Source organism: Mesoplodon mirus (genome assembly GCF_964341445.2).
Source record: "Mesoplodon mirus genome assembly, chromosome: 11".
In the NCBI taxonomy this organism is placed as follows: Eukaryota; Metazoa; Chordata; class Mammalia; order Artiodactyla; family Ziphiidae; genus Mesoplodon; species Mesoplodon mirus.
Genome location: NC_138987.1, coordinates 60,306,020 through 60,325,021, shown reverse-complemented (window position 1 = coordinate 60,325,021; position 19,002 = coordinate 60,306,020). Strand labels below are relative to the sequence as shown.

Sequence of the window (19,002 nt, the reverse complement as noted above, 5' to 3'; positions counted from 1 at the left end):
AATAGGATGACTAGGGGGAAGGCCTCATTGAAAAGGTGTTGTTTAAGCAAAGACTTGAAGGAGGTGAAAGAGTGAGCCTTGTGCAGAGTATTATAAGAGGACCTTAGAGGTGATCATTAGGACTCTGGCTTTTACCCTTAATGAGATAGGAAACCAATGGAGAATTTTTGAATAGAGGAATGACATGTTCTGACTTAAACTGTCAAAGATCACTCTACCTTGTTGAGAATAAACTATAGTGAGGTTCAAGGGCTGAAGAGTTTTTACAATGATCTGTATGAAAGAAAGACTAGAGGGATTAGATTCTGGATATATTTTGAAGGTAGAGCTGACAGGATTTGCCAATAATTGGATTCTGGGAAGTGAAAAAGCCTTTGGTACAAGTGAAAGGATGAGAAGGCCAAAGTCTCCTTAGTGAATGTCTTAGTGAATATCTGTATTTACAGGGTTGGGTGGAGGAAGAGCTAGCAAAGAGGCTGAGGAGGTGAGGTAAGAGGAAAATGGTAAGAGAGATAGAGTGTGCACATGAAAGCAGTCCTTCATCTTGGTATTTAAAATTGGGCTTGGGGCTTCCCTGGTGGCGCAGTGGATAAGGCTCCACGCTCCCAATGCAGGGAGCCTGGGTTCGATCCCTGGTCAGGGAACTGGGTCCCACGTGTATGCTGCAACTAAGAGTTCGCATGCCGCAACTAAGGAGCCCGCCTGCTGCAACTAAGACCCGGCACAACCAAAATAAGTAAATAATAAATAAATATTAAAAAAAAAAAAACATAAAATTGGGCCTAAGTCAGATCTGAGCTGGCATGTTGGCTCCACTATTTTCTAGCTGGGTGATTTTTTTAGCAAATTATTGAGTCTCTTTGAGCCTCAATTTCCTAATTTATGAAATGCAGTCATAATACCAACCACATAGATGTTTTGAGAATTAAATGAGGAAATGATGTTCAAAGAACTTAGGCTTTTGCCTGGCATGTATTAATACTTGAAATTTGAGTTCCTATCTTATGAAATGTTTAAATGGTGTAAAATGCCTCTGTCTTCAAAGGTTTACAAACTAGATTGAGAGTTAACAGATGAAAATGATTTGAATCAAAATTCAAGATTAGTAAATTAGAAATCACAGGGTGATGAATGATTAATGTCAAATGTATTGTGTGGTCAGTTGATCAGTCCTTTCTCTGCTGTTTGGATAGGTAGCATGAAAAATGCCTTATTAATACTGAGAAATGGGATTTTTAGATTGATGTTGAAAATTTAATTTTTGAATAGGTAATTCATACTCAACCTCATAATGTTAAAGGTATAAAAGGGTACATGGTAAAAAGTTTCCCTCCTACGTGTGTCCTCAACAAACTTCTTCGCAGATTCAACTAGTGTTAACTTACCTGTTTCTTGTCCAGGCATCTTGTGTATACACATATGAGTGGTGTGTGTGGGCATGTTATTTTTTACATTAATGTTAGTATCATATATACAATGTTCTGTAACTTGGCGTTTTTAAGTAGCCTTATTGAGATACAATTCACATACCATACAATTCACTCAGTATACCTTGCTTTTTAAATATTGAGTTGGCCAAAATGTTCCTTCGGTTTTTAAGTAAAAATAAAAGACACATTTTTCATTTTCACCAAGAACTTTATTGAACAATGTATTCACCGTTTTGTTCCACTACCTTCTCCCATTTTTCAGGCAAGTCCATAATTCCATCTTCCCCAAACTTTTTCTCCTGTTGCAGAGCACAGGCTCCGGACACGCAGGCTCAGCGGCCATGGCTCACGGGCCCAGCCGCTCCACGGCATGTGGGATCTTCCTGGACTGGGGCACGAACCCGTGTCCCCTGCATCGGCAGGCGGACTCTCAACCACTGCGCCACCAGGGGAGCCCTTCCCAAAACTTTTTATCTTTTTGAGCAAAGAACTGTTCCAGGTACCTTTTACGGTCTTCCAGGGAATTGAAATTTTTTCCATTAAGAGATTTTGTAAAGACCAAAATAAATAAAAATCCGAAGGTGCAATGTCTGGTGAATAAAGTGGATGAATCACAACTTCCCGGCCAAGCTGTAACAGTTTTTGCCTGGTCATCAAAGAAACACATGGTCTTGCATTATCCTGATGGAAGATTATGCGTTTTCTATTGACTAATTCTGGACGCTTTTCGTCGAGTGCTGCTTTCAGTTCGGGAGCAGTACTTGTTGGAATTAATCGTTTGGTTTTCCAGAGGAGCTCGTAATAGAGGACACCCTTCCAATCCCACCATATACACACCATCACCTTCTTTGGATGAAGACCAGCCTTTGGTGTGGTTGGTGGTGGTTCATTTCGCTTGCCCCACAATCTCTTCCATTCCACATTATTGTACAGTATCCACTTTTCATTGCGTGTCACAATTTGTTTTAAAAACGAAACATTTACGTTTAAGTAGAAAATCACATGCAGAAATAAGGTCAAGAAGGTTTTTTCCTGCTTAAGTTATGTGGAACCCAAACATCGAAGCGATTAACGTAACCAAGCTGGTGCAAATGTTTTTCAACTCTTGATTTGGATATTTTGAGTATGCCGGCTATCTCCTGCATGGTATAATGTTGATTGTTCTCAGTTAATGTCTTGATTTGATCACTATCAACTTCATCTGGTCTGCCCGACCATGGAGCATCGTCCAGCAAGAAATCTCCAGCTCGAAACTTTGCAAACCACTTTTGACACGTTTGATCAATCACAGCACCTTTTCCATACGCTGCATAAATCTTTCTTCGCGTTTCAGTTGCGTTTTTACCTTTCTTGAAATAATAAAGCATAATATGCCGAAAGTGTTCCTTTTTTTCTTCTATCTTCAATATTAAAGTGGCTACGCAAAAATTCACCAGTTTTGATGTTTTCTTTTAAATGCACACTGACATGACAGCTGTCACATACAATCTAACCAAATTGTTTCTAACGAAGTTAAAGACAACTAAGCACTACTAGAGTCATCTTATGGAAGAAAACTGAACGAACTTTTTGGCCAACCCAGTATGTTGTTTTAAAACATTTTGAAGTCAAATACATATAAAAATGGGTAAGATTTGGGCTCCCCTGGTGGCACAGTGGTTGGGAGATTGCCTGCCAATGCAGGGGACACGGGTTCGAGCCCTGGTCTGGGAAGATCCCACATGCTACGGAGCAACTAAGTCAGTGTGCCACAACTACTGAGCCTGCGCTCTAGAGCCCGTGAGTCACAACTTGTGAGCCCACGTGCCACAACTACTGAAGCCTGTGCACCTAGAGACCATGCTCCGCAAGAAGAGAAGCCACCGCAATGAGCAGCCCGTGCACCGAAACGAAGAGCAGCTCCTGCTCGCCACGACTAGAGAAAGCCCGTGCGTGCAGCAGTGAGACCCAGTGCAGGCAAAAATAAATAAAATGAATAAATTTATTTTAAAAAACGGGTAAGATTTGATATTATAAGTTATTTATTTACTTATTTATTTGATTGTGCCGGGTCTAGTTGTGGCTCAAGGGCTTCTCAGTTGTTGTGGCATGCGACCCCTTGGTTGCAGGATGCATGAGGGATCTAGTTCCCTGACCAGGGATCAAACCTGGGTCCCCTGCGTTACGAGCATGGAGTCTTAACCACTGTGCCACCAGGGAAGTCCCTATAAATTCTTATTTGAGGCTTTAAAAGTGTTTTGTTCTACTAATGTAATTGTGCCAAAATGAAATGAGTGAAATGACTTCATTTTTAGCTATTTTGTTTTTACTCATCTATTTCCCTTTTGAAATAATGTCCCAGTATAGGAGCAGAACCCATAATAGAATAATAAAGTAATACAACAGTGTGTAAAAACTATATGTAACATTCTCATTTGACCAGAGAAGGGGACGTAGAGGTGCTGAGAAGACTGCTGAATGAGCCAGAGACCTGAGGTTAGGGACTGGGAGCCAGTGGGGGGTTGAGATTTCAGTGACCAACAGCAATAGCAAGGTCAGTGGTCAGCAGTGGTGGATGCTATCCAAGCTAAACAACCAGTTGTACCAGTCTGTCAGCTTCAAGTCTACCAGATCAGCATCCTGTGCAAAATCCATCACCGACTGTCTGTTTCCTTGTCATCTGGAGGTTTTTGTAAACTTTTGTCCATATCTACACAGTTTTGGGAAGGAAGGAGAAGGGAGGAACAACTCTATTAGAAAGCTGAATTTTGAATTGCCTGAGTATTTACATTCCTTTTCCCTAGGTGGTCTTAATGTTACTTAAACCAGGAGAAGAAAGAAGGAATGGAGTCTTCTGAGGAAGATTAGGAGTTATAGGAAGTAAAGAAATTATATTGCTTTGTAAACAAGCAACACCCTCTAAACATACACACACGTACACACACACACAGAGTAAATGGCATATTTAAAATGCTAGGTGATCTCTAAGTGCCAGGGTTGCATAAGACTTTTTTTTTCCTTTATACTTTTCAGAATTTTCAAACTATTCTACAGTGAACATAATACTTTCTTAAAAGTGTAACTAAAATCAAAAGACTTGTTCTCCAGGAAACTGAGAAAAAATAAAGTACCAACATGGGAAAGATCAAGATTCTTACTTAAGGTCCATTACTTAAGAAATGGACCTTAGAGATCACTTAGAATCTAGATTCTAGATTAATACTATTCACTGTATCATCTGTAGGCCAGTGCTCATCCATGAACTGTTACTGGTTAGTGATGAGATAAGTTTAAAACAGAAATTAAGCTTTTAGAAACTTTTATAGCAGTTTGACATCACTGCTACATCCAAGTGTATGATCATTTTTCTAGTAATTGATTTTATTGTTTCTATACAAAAGTTGGAATACTATAAAAACTTGGCAGCCCTATCAGTATACCTATTTAAAAACATACTGATCTATGAAATGCAGAAATCTGAGGAGCAGTCATTCTGTCTGATCTTGTCTAACCCTTCATCCGGTGTCTGTCTAACACTTACAAAGAGTTAGTAGCTGCCAAGCACTATTGTAAATGCTTTATGAGTATTTGCTGGTTCAATCTTCATAACAACCCTATGCTGTAGGTACTGTTGCATTATCCCCATTTCATAGGAAACTGAGGCACAAAGAGGTTATGTTACTCACCCAAGGTTACACAGCTGTAAGTGGTAAAGCTGGAAGTTGAACCCAAGGTAGTCTGACTTCAGAGGCCATGTTATGCTTTGCAGCCACTCCACACTTTTAATGGGTGATTACCTACCATATTTCTCAATAGAGGGTGCTGTTGGCTTGTTGAGTAGAACAGTGTTCCACATAGTATCCCTCCCTGCCTGCATGTCCCACTCACTGAATGCCCAATCAGAAAAAAAAAATTGCTCCTCTCTCCATTTCCAAATGTTTCCTTGGTTGAAAACCTTCTAGAGCTGACCAGCATATTCCCGTAGTTGTAAAGTTCTATAGGAATCTGCTTTCTGACTTCTACTGGTTGGTCTTAGATCTGTACTTTGAAACTAGTGAAGTCTTTTTTCAGGACAAATATCTATCTGTGCTCTGATCTGCATATAGGATTTTTGGAGCCTTTCTTTTCTTGGTTGTTCTCCTTGGATCAGCGTGTCATTACACTCCTTAAAATGAGGATATAGAGCCCAGTAAGGCTATTAATCACTTAATATAGATTCTGGGGCTTCCCTGGTGGCGCAGTGGTTAAGAATCCACCTGCCAATGCAGGGGACATGGGTTCGATCCCTGGTCTGGGAAGATCCCACGTGCCGCGGAGCAACTAAGCCCGTGTGCCACAGCTACTGAGCCCGCGTGCCGCAACTACTGAAGCCCACGCGCCTAGAGCCCGTGCTCCACAACAAGGGAAGCCACCACAATGAGAAGCCCACGTACCACAACGAAGAATAGCCCCCACGGGCCGCAAGCAGAGAAAAGCCTGCGCGAAGCAACAGAGAAGGCAGCCAAAAACAATAAACAAATAAAATCATAAAATAAATAAATTTAAAAATATATATGTATATAGATTCTGTTTTTTTAGTTACCCTTAACCTAGAATTACTTTCGTAGCAAATCATACTGTTTGCCCTCTTTGCATTTGTAATCATCTAAAACCCTGACTGAGGTCTTTATCCTTTGAGTTACTGTTGAGCCAGATCTCGTTCATCTGGTTTTTTAACAATTTGTTTTGAATATAAGTGCAGTACTTAGAGGTATGCCTTATTTCTTCTAAATTGAGTCTTCACTTTGGCTTATTGTTTTCCCTGAAGAGCCAACAACACCCCTTGACATCCCCACCCACCCACCTTGAGTTCTGTCAGTAATCCATCAATGCTTCCTCCTTCTGTTGTCTGCAAAGTTGATAAGTATACCTGTTGTATCTTTAGTCAAGTTACCGATTTAAAAATCTTCAACTCATGCCATGTCGTGGCATGCCATTACATATGTTTTTCCATTTTGGCAAAGATCCTTTATGTGATTCATTATTGACATTAATCTAGCTAACACATCTACCTAATTCTGTGGTGATCAAACTTGTATGTATGTATATGGTAGATTGCAGTAAAGGATCTGGGATAATAGATAGTAAGGAAAATCTGCTTTTAGATAATTAGATTCTACTTAAAGATTCATTCCTTATATGAGCTGGTACAGTAATTGTTCGGGAAAAAAAGACCCCCCCTCCCTCAGAAGTAGCTAAAGATTTATGTAATAAATGTATGAATAGATCAGAATTTGATTAAAGTAGGTTTATTCACCATCTGTTAGAAAAGTCCTCTTGCATATTGAATGTTGTTAGGAGGAAGCAGATCATCTTTGTGGACCTAGAAGCTTGGTGGGATTAAGACAGTAGTTTTGGGTTGATCTTTCCTTTCTTTTTCTTTCTTGTGAGAACTACCTCTTTTTTTTTTCTCCCCCACCAGGTTCATTCTGTAAATTAAGGAAAAGCTTTATTCTTTTTTCTCAGCTTGCTGAACTAAAGCAGGAGTGTCTTGCTCGTGGTTTGGAGACCAAGGGAATAAAACAAGATCTCATCAACAGGCTCCAGGCATATCTTGAAGAGCATGGTAAGTTCTTTGCGGAGGCAAAGAGTGATGTGAGGGGATTAATTTTTTTTCTTAATAAATTTATTTATTTTATTTATTTATTTTTGGTTGCGTTGGGTCTTCATTGCTGCGTGCGGGCTTTCTCTAGTTGCAGCGAGTGGGGGCTACTCTTCCTTGCGGTGCGCGGGCTTCTCAATGCTGTGGCTTCTCGTTGCAGAGCACGGGCTCTAGGCGCACAGGCTTCACTCAATAGTTGGGCTCGCGGGCTCTAGAGCGCAGGCTCAGTAGTTGTGGTGCACAGGCTTAGTTGCTCCATGGCATGTAAGATCTTCCCGGACCAGGGCTTGAACCCATGTTCCCTGCATTGGCAGGCAGATTCTTAACCACTGTGCCGCCAGGGAAGCCTGAGAGGATTAATTTTTAGGCTCTGCCATACAGAAGATTTCTTCTTTTCCTTTAGGTTGTTGATGATGAAAGATTTTAATTAACTCTATCAAGAAAACTCTTGTCATCTAAAACAGTGGTTATAATGAAAAGAAATAACCCCTCTTTTAAAAAGACATTGTAATTTTATTTCAACAAATTATTTTCAAGGAAGTATGGGAAAGCAAGCATCATTAGACTGAGAATCGGAAGATTTGAAGTCTAATTCCTCTTGAGCCAGAAATTTACTAGGTAACTTTGGACAGCCACTGTTTTCACGGCTAAGTGTCCTTTGTAGTCTGTGAAGTGAGACAAGTGTCTCCACCCTTGAAATCCATAAACCTAAGTAATCTCTGGTCCCTTCTAGCTCTGACATTTTCTAATTCCACTTTAAAAAACAAACAAACACTTCATTTAAGGCATAGTATCATCCTTCTCTAATTTTAATTTATTCCCTTTTATTCCCATTCCTTTTACCCCAACTCTCTTAGGCAACTATTCTAATGTGTTTGATATATATTTTTTGTCTTTGTCCTTATAAACCGTGTAGTGTTGTTTGGTCTACAGTAATTTTATGTATTTGGCAGTGAGGCCATAGCCTTACTTTATTGCACACTTTTTTCTCTAAGTACTGTGTTTTTTTAAGATGTAGCAGCCATCTAATCTATTGATTCTAATTCCTGCATGGTATTCTATGATGTAAAGAATTCACCGTGTTTTATTTAGTTCACCCAGTGACTGACTCCTGAACTACTTCTTTCATATTCCCTTATATTCCTGTGTGAGAGTCTTGGGGGTATATACCCAGGAATGGGGTTGCTAATAAATATCTGTTCATAAATGTATACTTAATATGACTAAACACCACTAAATTGTTTTTCTGAATTGCTGTATAAATTTCATCATCAGCACATGAGGACTCACTGTCCTAACAAGTGGCCTAATTTTTGGTAATCTGTTAGTGGTTTCAATTTACATTCCTCTACTTAGTAAAAAGTTTAAACATGTCTTTTGTTCGTGGTTCTTTGGCTTTCTCCTTTGCCCATTTTTCTTTTGGGGTTCTCATCGTTTGCTTGTTAGTTTGCAGGCATATCATATATTCTAGTGACTATTCCCATGTTGGTTTTAGACACAAATATCTTCTTTGACATTTGTTTCTTTTTCTGTGGTATCCTTTCCTAGTTTGGGGTGTTTTTTTGGTGTGTACTTTTAAAAAACATTTATCATCTTAATCTTTTTTTACTAATTAATTAATTTTTGTCTGTGCTGGGTCTTCATTGGTGGCCATGGGCTTTCTCTAGTTGCGGCAAGCAGGGGCTACACTTTCGTGGCAGTGGGCAGGCTTCTCATTGCGGTGGCTTCTCTTGTTGCGGAACACGGGCTGTAGGCTCACGGGCTTCAGTAGTTGTGGTGCATGGGCTTAGTTGCTCCGTGGCATGTGGGATCTTCCTGGACCAGGGCTCGAACCCATGTCCCCTGCATTGGCAGGCGGATTCTTAACCAGTGCGCCACCAGGGAAGCCCCCTTTCCTAGTTTTGAAAAATAAGTTTTTTGCATAGTACTTTTGCTTCTGGGTTTTTTGTTTTGTTTTTATTGTTTTAGAAATTCTTCCCCACCACTAAGTTCTGCCACAGTACTTTTTATTAATGTTATAGTTTGACCTCATCATGTTTAGTTCTTCAGTCCAGCTGGAGTTCAACCTCTTAATTGATGTTAGTTAGGTAGAGAATATAGTTTTTATATTCTCCATGTAGAGCAAATTTTATGAACATTTCTGCCTTCATTATTGAATTTTATTTTGGGAAAGCAAAATGATTATAATTTTAGCCTAAGTACAGTGATCAAGATGGTTTTGTAGCAGGGCTTGACCTGATTATTTTAATATTCTTTAGCTGAAGAGGAGGCAAATGAAGAAGATGTACTGGGAGATGAAACAGAGGTGAGTTGGAGAGAGTAAGGTTAGTCACTGGCCTGGCAGTGTGCCACTGCCTTGGTCACGTTGCTAAACATCAATCATTAGAGGGCTTCAATGCTAACTCGTTAGGGGAGCATAAAGGGGGAATGAAGGTTCTGAAAGATTGGTTCGTTTTGGAGTTCTCATATTCTTCTGTTGATAGGTATTTACTCTTGATTTATTTTAACCATCTTGTTTCATTTGGTTTTAGGAAGAAGAACCGAAGCCCATAGAACTGCCTGTCAAAGAGGAAGAACCTCCTGAAAAAACTGTTGATGTGTAACTATCCCTTTTTTATAATGAGGACAGAGCAGACGGTTCTGGATTTTTTAGTGTTACACTCTGTTTACCTCTTATACATTCCCATTGGAATGTATACATTCCCTTTTTTTTTTTTTTTTTTAATTTGGTTGCATTGGGTCTTAGTTGTGGCTTGCTTGCTCCTTAGTGGTGGCATGTGAACTCTTAGATGCGGCGTGCATGTGGGATCTAGTTCCCTGACCAGGGATTGAACCCGGGCCCCCTGCACTGGAAGGCAGATTCTTTACCACTGCGCCACCAGGGAAGTCCCTCATTGGCTTTTTCATTTCTCATTAGATCATACATTTTCAGAAAGGTCTTGTTCATTTCAAGTACATGGTCCCAGTGAAGCAAAGTAACTTTGTCTCTGGGTTATGTAATAGATAATTAGGACCAGGAGACTTCAAGCCCAGATAAAGTTTAGTTCTCTTAGCCTTTGTTGTATCACCATAATAGATGATTCTTCTTCTGTATAAGAGAATCATGCACATTTTCTGCATATAAGGAATTTTGTAAGGGAAGAGGGTGCTGAGCAAGGTTATGTCTCAAGTAACACTGTATTCTTTTTTCCTTTTTGATTTACAGTGGAGGAGGGGAGGACAAAGTACTAAGTGAAAAGTGGATCTTGATTTATTTAAATTATTCCACAAGGTTGATCATAAACATTTTTTATTTGGGGTTTCCCCGCAAATGTCTGGCCATCTTATACTCCAGCATGTTAAGAACAGTTGAGTCCTTTTTAACATTTTTGTTCCTCATAGCTGTATTAATCCATTTAATTATAAAAGACAATTAAAAAAAAAAGGACAATAGATGTAAAAAGTCAAAGTCAAACAGTACATAGAGGAATATATAAATTGAAAATTAAGTACCCTTGTCTCCACCCCCACCTGACTTCCCAGGGGTTTTCAGTATATTCTTTTGGAATATTTTATATGTGCATATACAGATACATATGTACACACATATGCATATTGTCAGTTTCTTGCTTTTTTTTCACATATGGAGATCTTTCTATATCATCATATAATATCTTTATTTAAATATTAGTTATAGGGACTTCCCTGGCGGTCCAGTGGTTAAGACTCCATGCTTCCACTGAAGGGGGCACAGGTTCGATCCCTGGTTGGGGAACTAAGATCATGCATGCTGCATGGCGCGGCCAAAAAAAATTAGTTATATATAGGCAAAGTTCTAAGTGTTTTACATGTATTCGCATTTAATTGTCACGTCAACGCTATGAAATGAGGATAATTATCCTAGTAAGTGGTAGGTCTCTTTTTTTTTTAGCTTGTCGTTATGGGATATTACAAGTATATACAAAACTTAGGAGAATAGTAAATAGACCCCCATGAACCCATCACCTAGATTTAGTTGTTATCAACTTAGAATCTTATTCTTTCTGGCAGCTAATAGTACTCCATTCTATGGTTGAACAGTAATTTCACCAGTCTCCTGTTGATGGACATTTAGATTATTCATAATTGCAAAAAATACAGTGCATGTTCACATACAACTAATTTTAAATTTATGCAGGTATGTCCAAAGGATAAGTTTCTAGCAATGGATTTTCTGCATTAGAGAAGATGTGCATTTAATATTTTATTAGATTTTGTCATATTACTGCTTTCTAAAGCCATTTAGTTATCATCCATCATAGGAGGTTTATGTTTAGATATAATGCCTTGAGAAAATGGCTGATGGGATAGCTTTAAAATAGAGATGTTTTGGGGAGTTATGGGGCAAGAAGGAAGATGAAATAAATACAATTATAATTGGCCTGTGTGGGTTAAAAATTATGAAGTTTGAAAATTTGTAGTTTATTTTTATAATATGTAAAATGTGTAATTCCCTTGTTTAGAGGGCTTTAATTTTTTAGTTTATTTTTATAATATGTAAAATGTGTAATTCCCTTGTTTAGAGGGCTTTAATTTTATCAGTGAATTTCTAAACAAAGAAATTGAAAATGTGTGTGGGAGGGGTTGTGTTTTTGCTTGTTAGAGGGATAGTAGTGGTTAGACTAAAGTATGTACAGAAAGATTCTGGGTCGCCGTAATATGGAGAATGTTTTGTATGTGACTATGGGTAGGGGCCAAACTTCTGAGTGAAGAGAAGAAATTTCACATGAGCCCCAGAATATGATGTTATTTATTGCTTGAGCTTAATTATGCCTGAGGGAGTTGGAACAGAGCTGAAGGAAGCTTCTTCTCTCTGGTTCCCTTTCTGCCATGAAGTGTACTGATGGGAATGTGGAGGAAGTCATTAGCCTGGGGTTTGGTGGAGAGGACTGCTATTTTAATGGCATTGGACTTCAAGTAGAACATTAAACTTCAGTGTCCCTTTCTGCCTGAACAAAACAGAGAGGACTGGGGAAGGAAAGATGACTGGGAAATGGAAAGAAATCAGAAATTTCTTTAGAAGTCAGAATGTACAGGGCTAATTTAGGTCCTTAGAACATTCAAAAGGAGATCCCCTTGCTTTGTCTTTTGCTTGAGGTTCTCCAAAAAAGGTACCTCTGTTTCTAGTTTGATTTTTTTCCCCTCTCCTCAATCCATGGCAGTTAAATATTGCAGGACTTAGTTATGGTCAGCAGGGGGCTCCCATTGCTTATCTGTCAGTCCAGGGACCTCCAACAAAAGGATGGAGGAGAGAGTAAGTTCCTGTTCCAGAATTGCTTCCTCTGAAAATGCCATTAAACCATTACTACCTTTCAGGGCATCAAATGGGAAAAGTGTCTGGGATATTGGAACAAAAGCCTCCCATGTCTCTAAATGAGGGACCTTAATGAGACTGGTTATGACCCACAGTTTTATGGGAGTTGTTTGGTGGAGGGTTAATGCCCTTCCATTTATCCTGAGTACTTCCGAACTTTGTCTCCCGCCCCCCTGGTCCCCCCTCTTTTGTTTTCTCTTAAACCTTTTGACTGGTAACTTGCCATGTTTTCCTAATTCAAACTCCCCTTAGCCTTTTTTCTTCCCACTCCCTTTGGCATTTTTATTTATCCCACTTTGACTGTTCCAGCTGGAGCTACGGGCCCACGGGAGATAGAAGGGATTTGTAAAAGAAGGAGACCAGACCTTGTAGAGCACTCATTAATTGTGATGAAAATTGAGAGCTGGTGTTTAGATGAGGGTTGGAGGAATAGTCATGAGTCCAAAAGTACATTTAAAGTTTCTAAAAGTAAATGAAATGATTTCTGGTGTCCTTTGAGCATTTCCCTCAGCTCAGTATATTTAACCAGACGTCTTTCCTTGTTACTTTCTTATACTCTAGCAAAGTAGCTTAGTCTGTTATTTAAACTCTTTTATCAGTAGACGACACTTCAAGGAACTAAAGGTCTAATGGGCTTCATGTTTTTTTGGTCTGAAGGGTGGTAGAGAGATATGGGACAGAGGACATGATTCAGGTGAATTCTTATACACTTCAAAGGTTTTGGTTTAGAATGTCAGTCTTCTGATTTTAAAAATCCCTTTTCCAGGGCAGCAGAGAAAAAAGTGGTAAAAATTACATCTGAAATACCGCAGACTGAGGTAGGTATTCTTTCAGAAGAGCAGTCTATATATATATATCTTTCTGTTTCTTACCCTTTATTTTGTCTGTATCATCACTTTAAAATATTTACTCATAGGCAGAAAATCAGTATTGACAGATTTTGGTATTGATACATTTTTCCACCAGCCACACTTGGGAATATATTTGGACTGGCATAGTCACCTTTGAGGCCGTAGTCTTTTTGTATAGTATTCTGGTCTTAGTGGTAACTCTTTTTAAGATGTTTACAAACTAAGATTAGAGTTTGAGAGGATTATACCTTGGAAGAGATGAAAATTTACAAGGGAAGATGTCACTCTTAAGTTACTACTAGCTAGCTGGTGAGATTGAAATTTCTCTGGATCCTATCTCAAGATCTCTGAAACTGGGTTTCAGTGAAGATCTATGGGTTTTTTTTGTACTATTAAAGTAGAGATGGCATAGGACAACGCTGCCTCATTTCTAGCTGAAAGAGTACAACTAGTGTTGGAACCAAGCTGTTCCTTTGATCCATTTTCAAAGGTCAGTCAAACACAGCTTTTGTCTTCTTGGCTTGATACAGAATGCGGGTTTTATTTTATTCCTTCCCTTTTGTTTTTGAGGACATGAATGTAATAATAGTCTTTTTGTGTTTGCTTTCTGGAAAGGACTGTTGAGTTAAGCCCTGGGATGGATACAACCTGATATCCTCTATGATTGTCAGTATAACTCAGTTTGGACCTTAAGAAATTAATCCCGATGTTCTAGAGATACACACCTCTAAATGACTTTTCTCTTAAAAGAAGGAAACCAGAAATTGAATTTTTCTCTTGCCTTTCTTTTGTCTGTTATCACTTAGAGGATGCAGAAGAGAGCTGAACGATTCAATGTACCTGTGAGCTTGGAGAGTAAGAAAGCTGCCAGGGCAGCTAGGTGAGTGTTCGCAGCCTTTTAGACCTGAGATCGTGGTAATATGAAGGTGAGGGAATGTGTTCCTAGGTTTTAAATATAGTTGTTGATTTTAAGTAGAATAGAGGCCTTGCTGGAAAGAAATACTCTCTTGGCTCTATTCAGAACGTATCTGCTGATTGGTTGTAGTAGCTATAGATTGGGTTTTATTATCAAGCAGGGTTTTTGTAATAGGTAAAATCAGGAACTGACTGCTACTCCCAGTTCTGATAAGGCTACCTTTTAACTTATTCTCTGGACTCTTGGTGAGAAAAAGAGTCAACTGAACCTCTTTCATGGGGTTGTTAGAATTAGCTAATGATTGCAAGGCTTGAGATCACAAGCAAGAAGTGCCATATGTATACTTGACACGGAGACAGACAACCAGGAGTGTGAACAGCTTCCTAAAATTTAGCTTGTTTTTCTTTCTACAGATTTGGGATTTCTTCAGTTCCATCAAAAGGTAAGAGTATAGAGACTTCTGAGAAAGTTATCTTTATGTTTTTACTTTTTTGGCACAACAGATTCCATTTCTCCAAATTAAGGCAAACTTGTTAGCTCTAGAAGCCTGTAAGAGGTTATTATATCCACCTCTTTGCTCTAGGTAAAACCATACTTAAGCCTTCCTGGGCAATTTAGAGAAGGTGCTAAAGTTATGAGAGAATAGGAGGAAGTGCCAACATTTGTTTTCCTTTTCTTGGATCTCTTCAGAGAAGTTTCTAATACCTTCTTTATTCTGATGTCTCAAGTTAGCATGTAATTATTGTGTACCTGTCCAGTGTTATATTGCCTAGTGTGAGTGGCAAAAGGAAGAAAAGAGTCTCTTTTATTTTTTATTTTTTTTTCTCTTTTACCTTCTAGGAATTTACAAGGGAATAATCTTGGATAAAAGACTTAGCCACAAGGATTATCACAGCATTATTTATAGTGATCAATAACTGGAAACAATGTAATATACAATAGAGATTTGGTTGAGTAAAATGTGTACCATAGTACAGTTAGAAGACCATGAAGATGTTTAAAATTATACTGAAGAATATTTGTCAGACAGATAAATGGAAAAAGCAAGTTATAAAATATTTGTAGTATGTTCCTATTTCCCAATAAAAGTGCATGTATAGTTAGGGAAAAAGATTAGAGGGATATATACTAAATTGATAACATTCATTGTCTCTGGTTGGTGGAATTTTGAGTGACTTCTTTTTGCTTGTCTATGTTTTTAAAATTTCTACATTGAATATGTATTTGTAATAAATTAGAGGGAAAAGTTACTCTTTTTAATTTATTTTTATTATTGTTTTTAATTTTATTTATTTATTTATTTATTTATTTTTGGCCGCACTGGGGTCCGTTACTGCTCACGGGCTTTCTGAGCAGGGGCTACTGCAGTGTGCGGGCTTCTCATTGCAGTGGTTTGTCTTTATTATGGAGCACGGGCTCTAGGTGCCTGGGTTTCAGTAGTTGTGGCACGTGGGCTCAGTAGTTGTGGTTCATGGGCTCAAGAGCGCAGGCTCAGTAGTTGTGGTGTGCGGGCTTAGTTGCTCTGCGGCATGTGGGATCTTCCCGGACCAGGGATCAAACCTGTGTCCCCTGCATTGGCAGGCAGACTCTTATCCACTGTGCCACCAGGGAAGTCCCTCAGAGACTTTAAACGTAGTCTTCTGATCCAATGCAGTCTTCCTAATGACCTGTTAGTAGTGTCAAGTCTATTAAGAAAATGTCCTCCAAAGATCTTGTAGAGTTTTGCTATTCCCCTTTAAAAGACCAGCAAGGGACTTCCCTGGTGGTTCAGTGGTTAAGACTCCACCTTCCAATGCAGGGGACACGGGTTTGATCCCTGGTCGGGGAACTAAGATCCCACATGCTGCGGGGCACCTAAGCCCATACACCACAACTAGAGAGCCCGCTTGCCCCTTAACTACTGAACTTGTGTGCTCTGGAGCCCGTGTGCCACAACTAGAGAAACCTACGTGCCACAACGAAAGATCCCACCTGCCACAAGTAAGACCCGATGCAGTCAAAAAAATAAATAAGTAAAAATAAAAAATAAAAGACCAGCAAAATTCTGGTCACTGTCACTACATGCTTTAGAAACAGAATATTCTCTGACATTTAGTTATATCAAGAGAGAGATAATAGGATTGGTGATGTTACAACAAAAAATTTTAATATTTATTTATTTATTTGGCTGCACCAAGTCTCAGTTGCGGCACATAGGATCTTCGTTGCCACGTGCAGGATCTTTTTAGCTGTGGCATGCAGGATCTTTAGTTGAGGCATGTGCGATCTAGTTCCCTGACCAGGGATCGAACCCGGGCCCCCTGCATTTGGAGTGCGGAGTTCTAGCCACTGGACCACTAGGGACGTCCCAAAAGTTTTAAAAGATATTATTAAATGGTGCTATTTGAAGAAAGGCAAAAGTTAAAATTAATACTTAGCCTAAAGAGGAAAACTGACCAATAAAATAATGTGTAGGTAACATTCAGTGTTATTCATATAATCCTAGAACTACAGGGTAGCTCTTAAAAGAGTAGAATTTGGCAACATATAAAAGGAAATACTGTTTTATAAGTGAGAACATAAAAATATGTAACAGTTCCTAGTACATAGGTTATGGTTAAAGTTGAGTCCATACCTGAAAGTTTACAGTGGAAAGTTAGGGAACCAATTACAATATGGAGATTGCTTAAAATAAAATTCTGAGAAGTTTTAAGTAAATAATTATTGACTAGATTGGGGTTGGGCCTACAGGCTAATATACTACTTGCTTCTTAGTGATAATTTCAGGACAGAACATTCGCTTTAAGAAGCCATAATTTTAACTCATTATAATAGTAGCTCTGGTCTTTTGTCCAGATAAGATGTTTTTCTCTTTTTTTAACAGCTTTATTGAGATATAATTCATGTATCATACAACTCATCCATTTAAAGTATATAATTCAGTGTTTTTTATATATTCACAGGGTTGTACAGCTATCATCATAGTCTAATTTTAGGACATACTCATCATCCCCAAAATAAACCCCATACCCGTTAGCAGTTTTTCTCATCTGCTCACTCTGCCCCACCCCACTAATCAACCACTAAGTTTTTTCTATATATGTAAGTTTGCCTTCATATAAATGGTATCATACAGTTCATGGTCTTTTGTGACTGGCTTCTTTCGCTTAACATAATGTATTCCAGGTTTATCCCTGTTTTAGGATGTATCATTACTTCATCTCTTTTTATTGTTAGATAATATTAGGTTGTATTGATATACCACATTTTATCTACCCCTCAGTTGATGCACATTTGGGTTTTCATTTTGTGGCTACTATGGCTAATGTTGCTGTGAACATTCATATACAAGTTTTCGTGTGGATATATGTTTTCATTTCTCTTGGGTATATACCTAGGAGTAGAATTGCTAGGTCATATGGTAAACTCCATGTTTAACTTTTTGAGGAACTACCAAACTGTTTTCCAAAGTGGCTGTACTATTTTATGTTCCCAACAGCAATGGGTGCAGACATGGTCTCTAGATGTAATCTGTGCCTTTTCTTTAACTTCGTAAGATAAAGGACATTTGTCCTATATATGATTTCTATGCTATCTAACTTGATTCAAAGACGTCAACTTCCTTTATGACTTTTAAGAATATTAAATAAAACTTTTAAATTAATTTCTTTAGGCCTGTCATCTGATGCCAAGCCTATGGTAAGAAATCTTTTTTTTTTTTTCTTAACCTTGAGAGCCAAATCTTAACTCTGTACAGTTAGTTAAGTTACAGATTTCCTTCTTCTCCCCAGATCAGAGGAAACTGAGGTAGTATGAGTTTGGTGACTGTTTTCAGTACAGTGTCTTATGTCCTAAATAGAAAGAATTGTTTGAGGTACTGAAAGGTCAGGAAAATTGCTGCATCTTCAAAGTCATTATAAACATCTTCCTTCCTACCACTCTTGAAAAGGGTAGATTTTGTTAGCTAGAGGACAATCCATATAACTCTTTGTTTTATGGTACTGGAGTTTTAGGGCCTCATCCAGTGGCTTCGGATAATGTCAGACTCTTAATTACCACAAGAGAATCTGTGGAAGCAACTTATGAGTTCTATTTTGTAGATACTGATAATTTTCAACACTACCTGTCAAATACCAGAGAATAAAGACTAGGATAGTACGCCTTCTGGACCATTATGACTTGTCAGCATGTTTAGAAAATGCAAGCAAATGCTGTGAAATATGTTTAGCTTTATGAAATCCTGCCCTTGGAATTACAGTTTAATAATGTAAGCGAAGGTGAAATGTTTTAGTAGTAGTAGAAGTTAGTAGCAGTAGTAGTAGTAATGATAATGTCCCAAATATCCTTCTGATAAGTCTTATATATCAAGGCTTCCAAGAAAATGGAAGGAAGGAGATTGAGTTAGGTACCGGTAGTAGATTTGTGTTCTGAAGAACGGAGAGCTGCAGTGACAGTTTCTCTTTGCTAGGGCATAGGGTTAAGAACTACTTGCAAAGCCTATGTATAGGAATTCACAATTTTGGACTGTGAATGATGGACTTGTTTGGAGGTGATGATTTAGACATTTGTTTGCTTTTTCAAGCAGTGTTTGGCCTACTTTGATCTTAAACCCTCCCTAGGCTTTTGCCACCTTTGATGAATGAAAGCGGCAGGGCTGAATCTTTCACTGCATTCCAGGAGAGAACTTTTAATAATTAGTGGCATGGATGAGTGCTGCTTAGTTTCCTAATTTGGCACATAGGGTATCTTTGATGTTGTATAGGCTTATTTGAACTCTTAGCTTTGGACCATAGTTTGTGCCTTCTGTTTTGATTTTTTTCTTTTTTTAAATTTATTTATTTTTGGCTGCATTGGGTCTTCATTGCTGTGCGCGG

At 38.5% G+C, this 19,002-nt stretch overlaps 1 protein-coding gene across 1 annotated transcript in view; it reads left to right on the top strand.

Annotated features, from left to right (window-relative positions):
• The window catches only part of SARNP (SAP domain containing ribonucleoprotein), a 52,283-nt gene that overhangs the window by 5,998 nt on the left and 27,283 nt on the right, over positions 1–19,002 (top strand). The window contains exons 2-8 of the mRNA XM_082636466.1: positions 6,915–7,014; positions 9,309–9,355; positions 9,582–9,649; positions 13,149–13,200; positions 14,040–14,113; positions 14,563–14,591; positions 17,802–17,827. Of these exons, the coding sequence (XP_082492592.1) occupies positions 6,915–7,014; positions 9,309–9,355; positions 9,582–9,649; positions 13,149–13,200; positions 14,040–14,113; positions 14,563–14,591; positions 17,802–17,827 (396 nt within the window). The remainder of the gene's footprint in view (positions 1–6,914; positions 7,015–9,308; positions 9,356–9,581; positions 9,650–13,148; positions 13,201–14,039; positions 14,114–14,562; positions 14,592–17,801; positions 17,828–19,002) is intronic.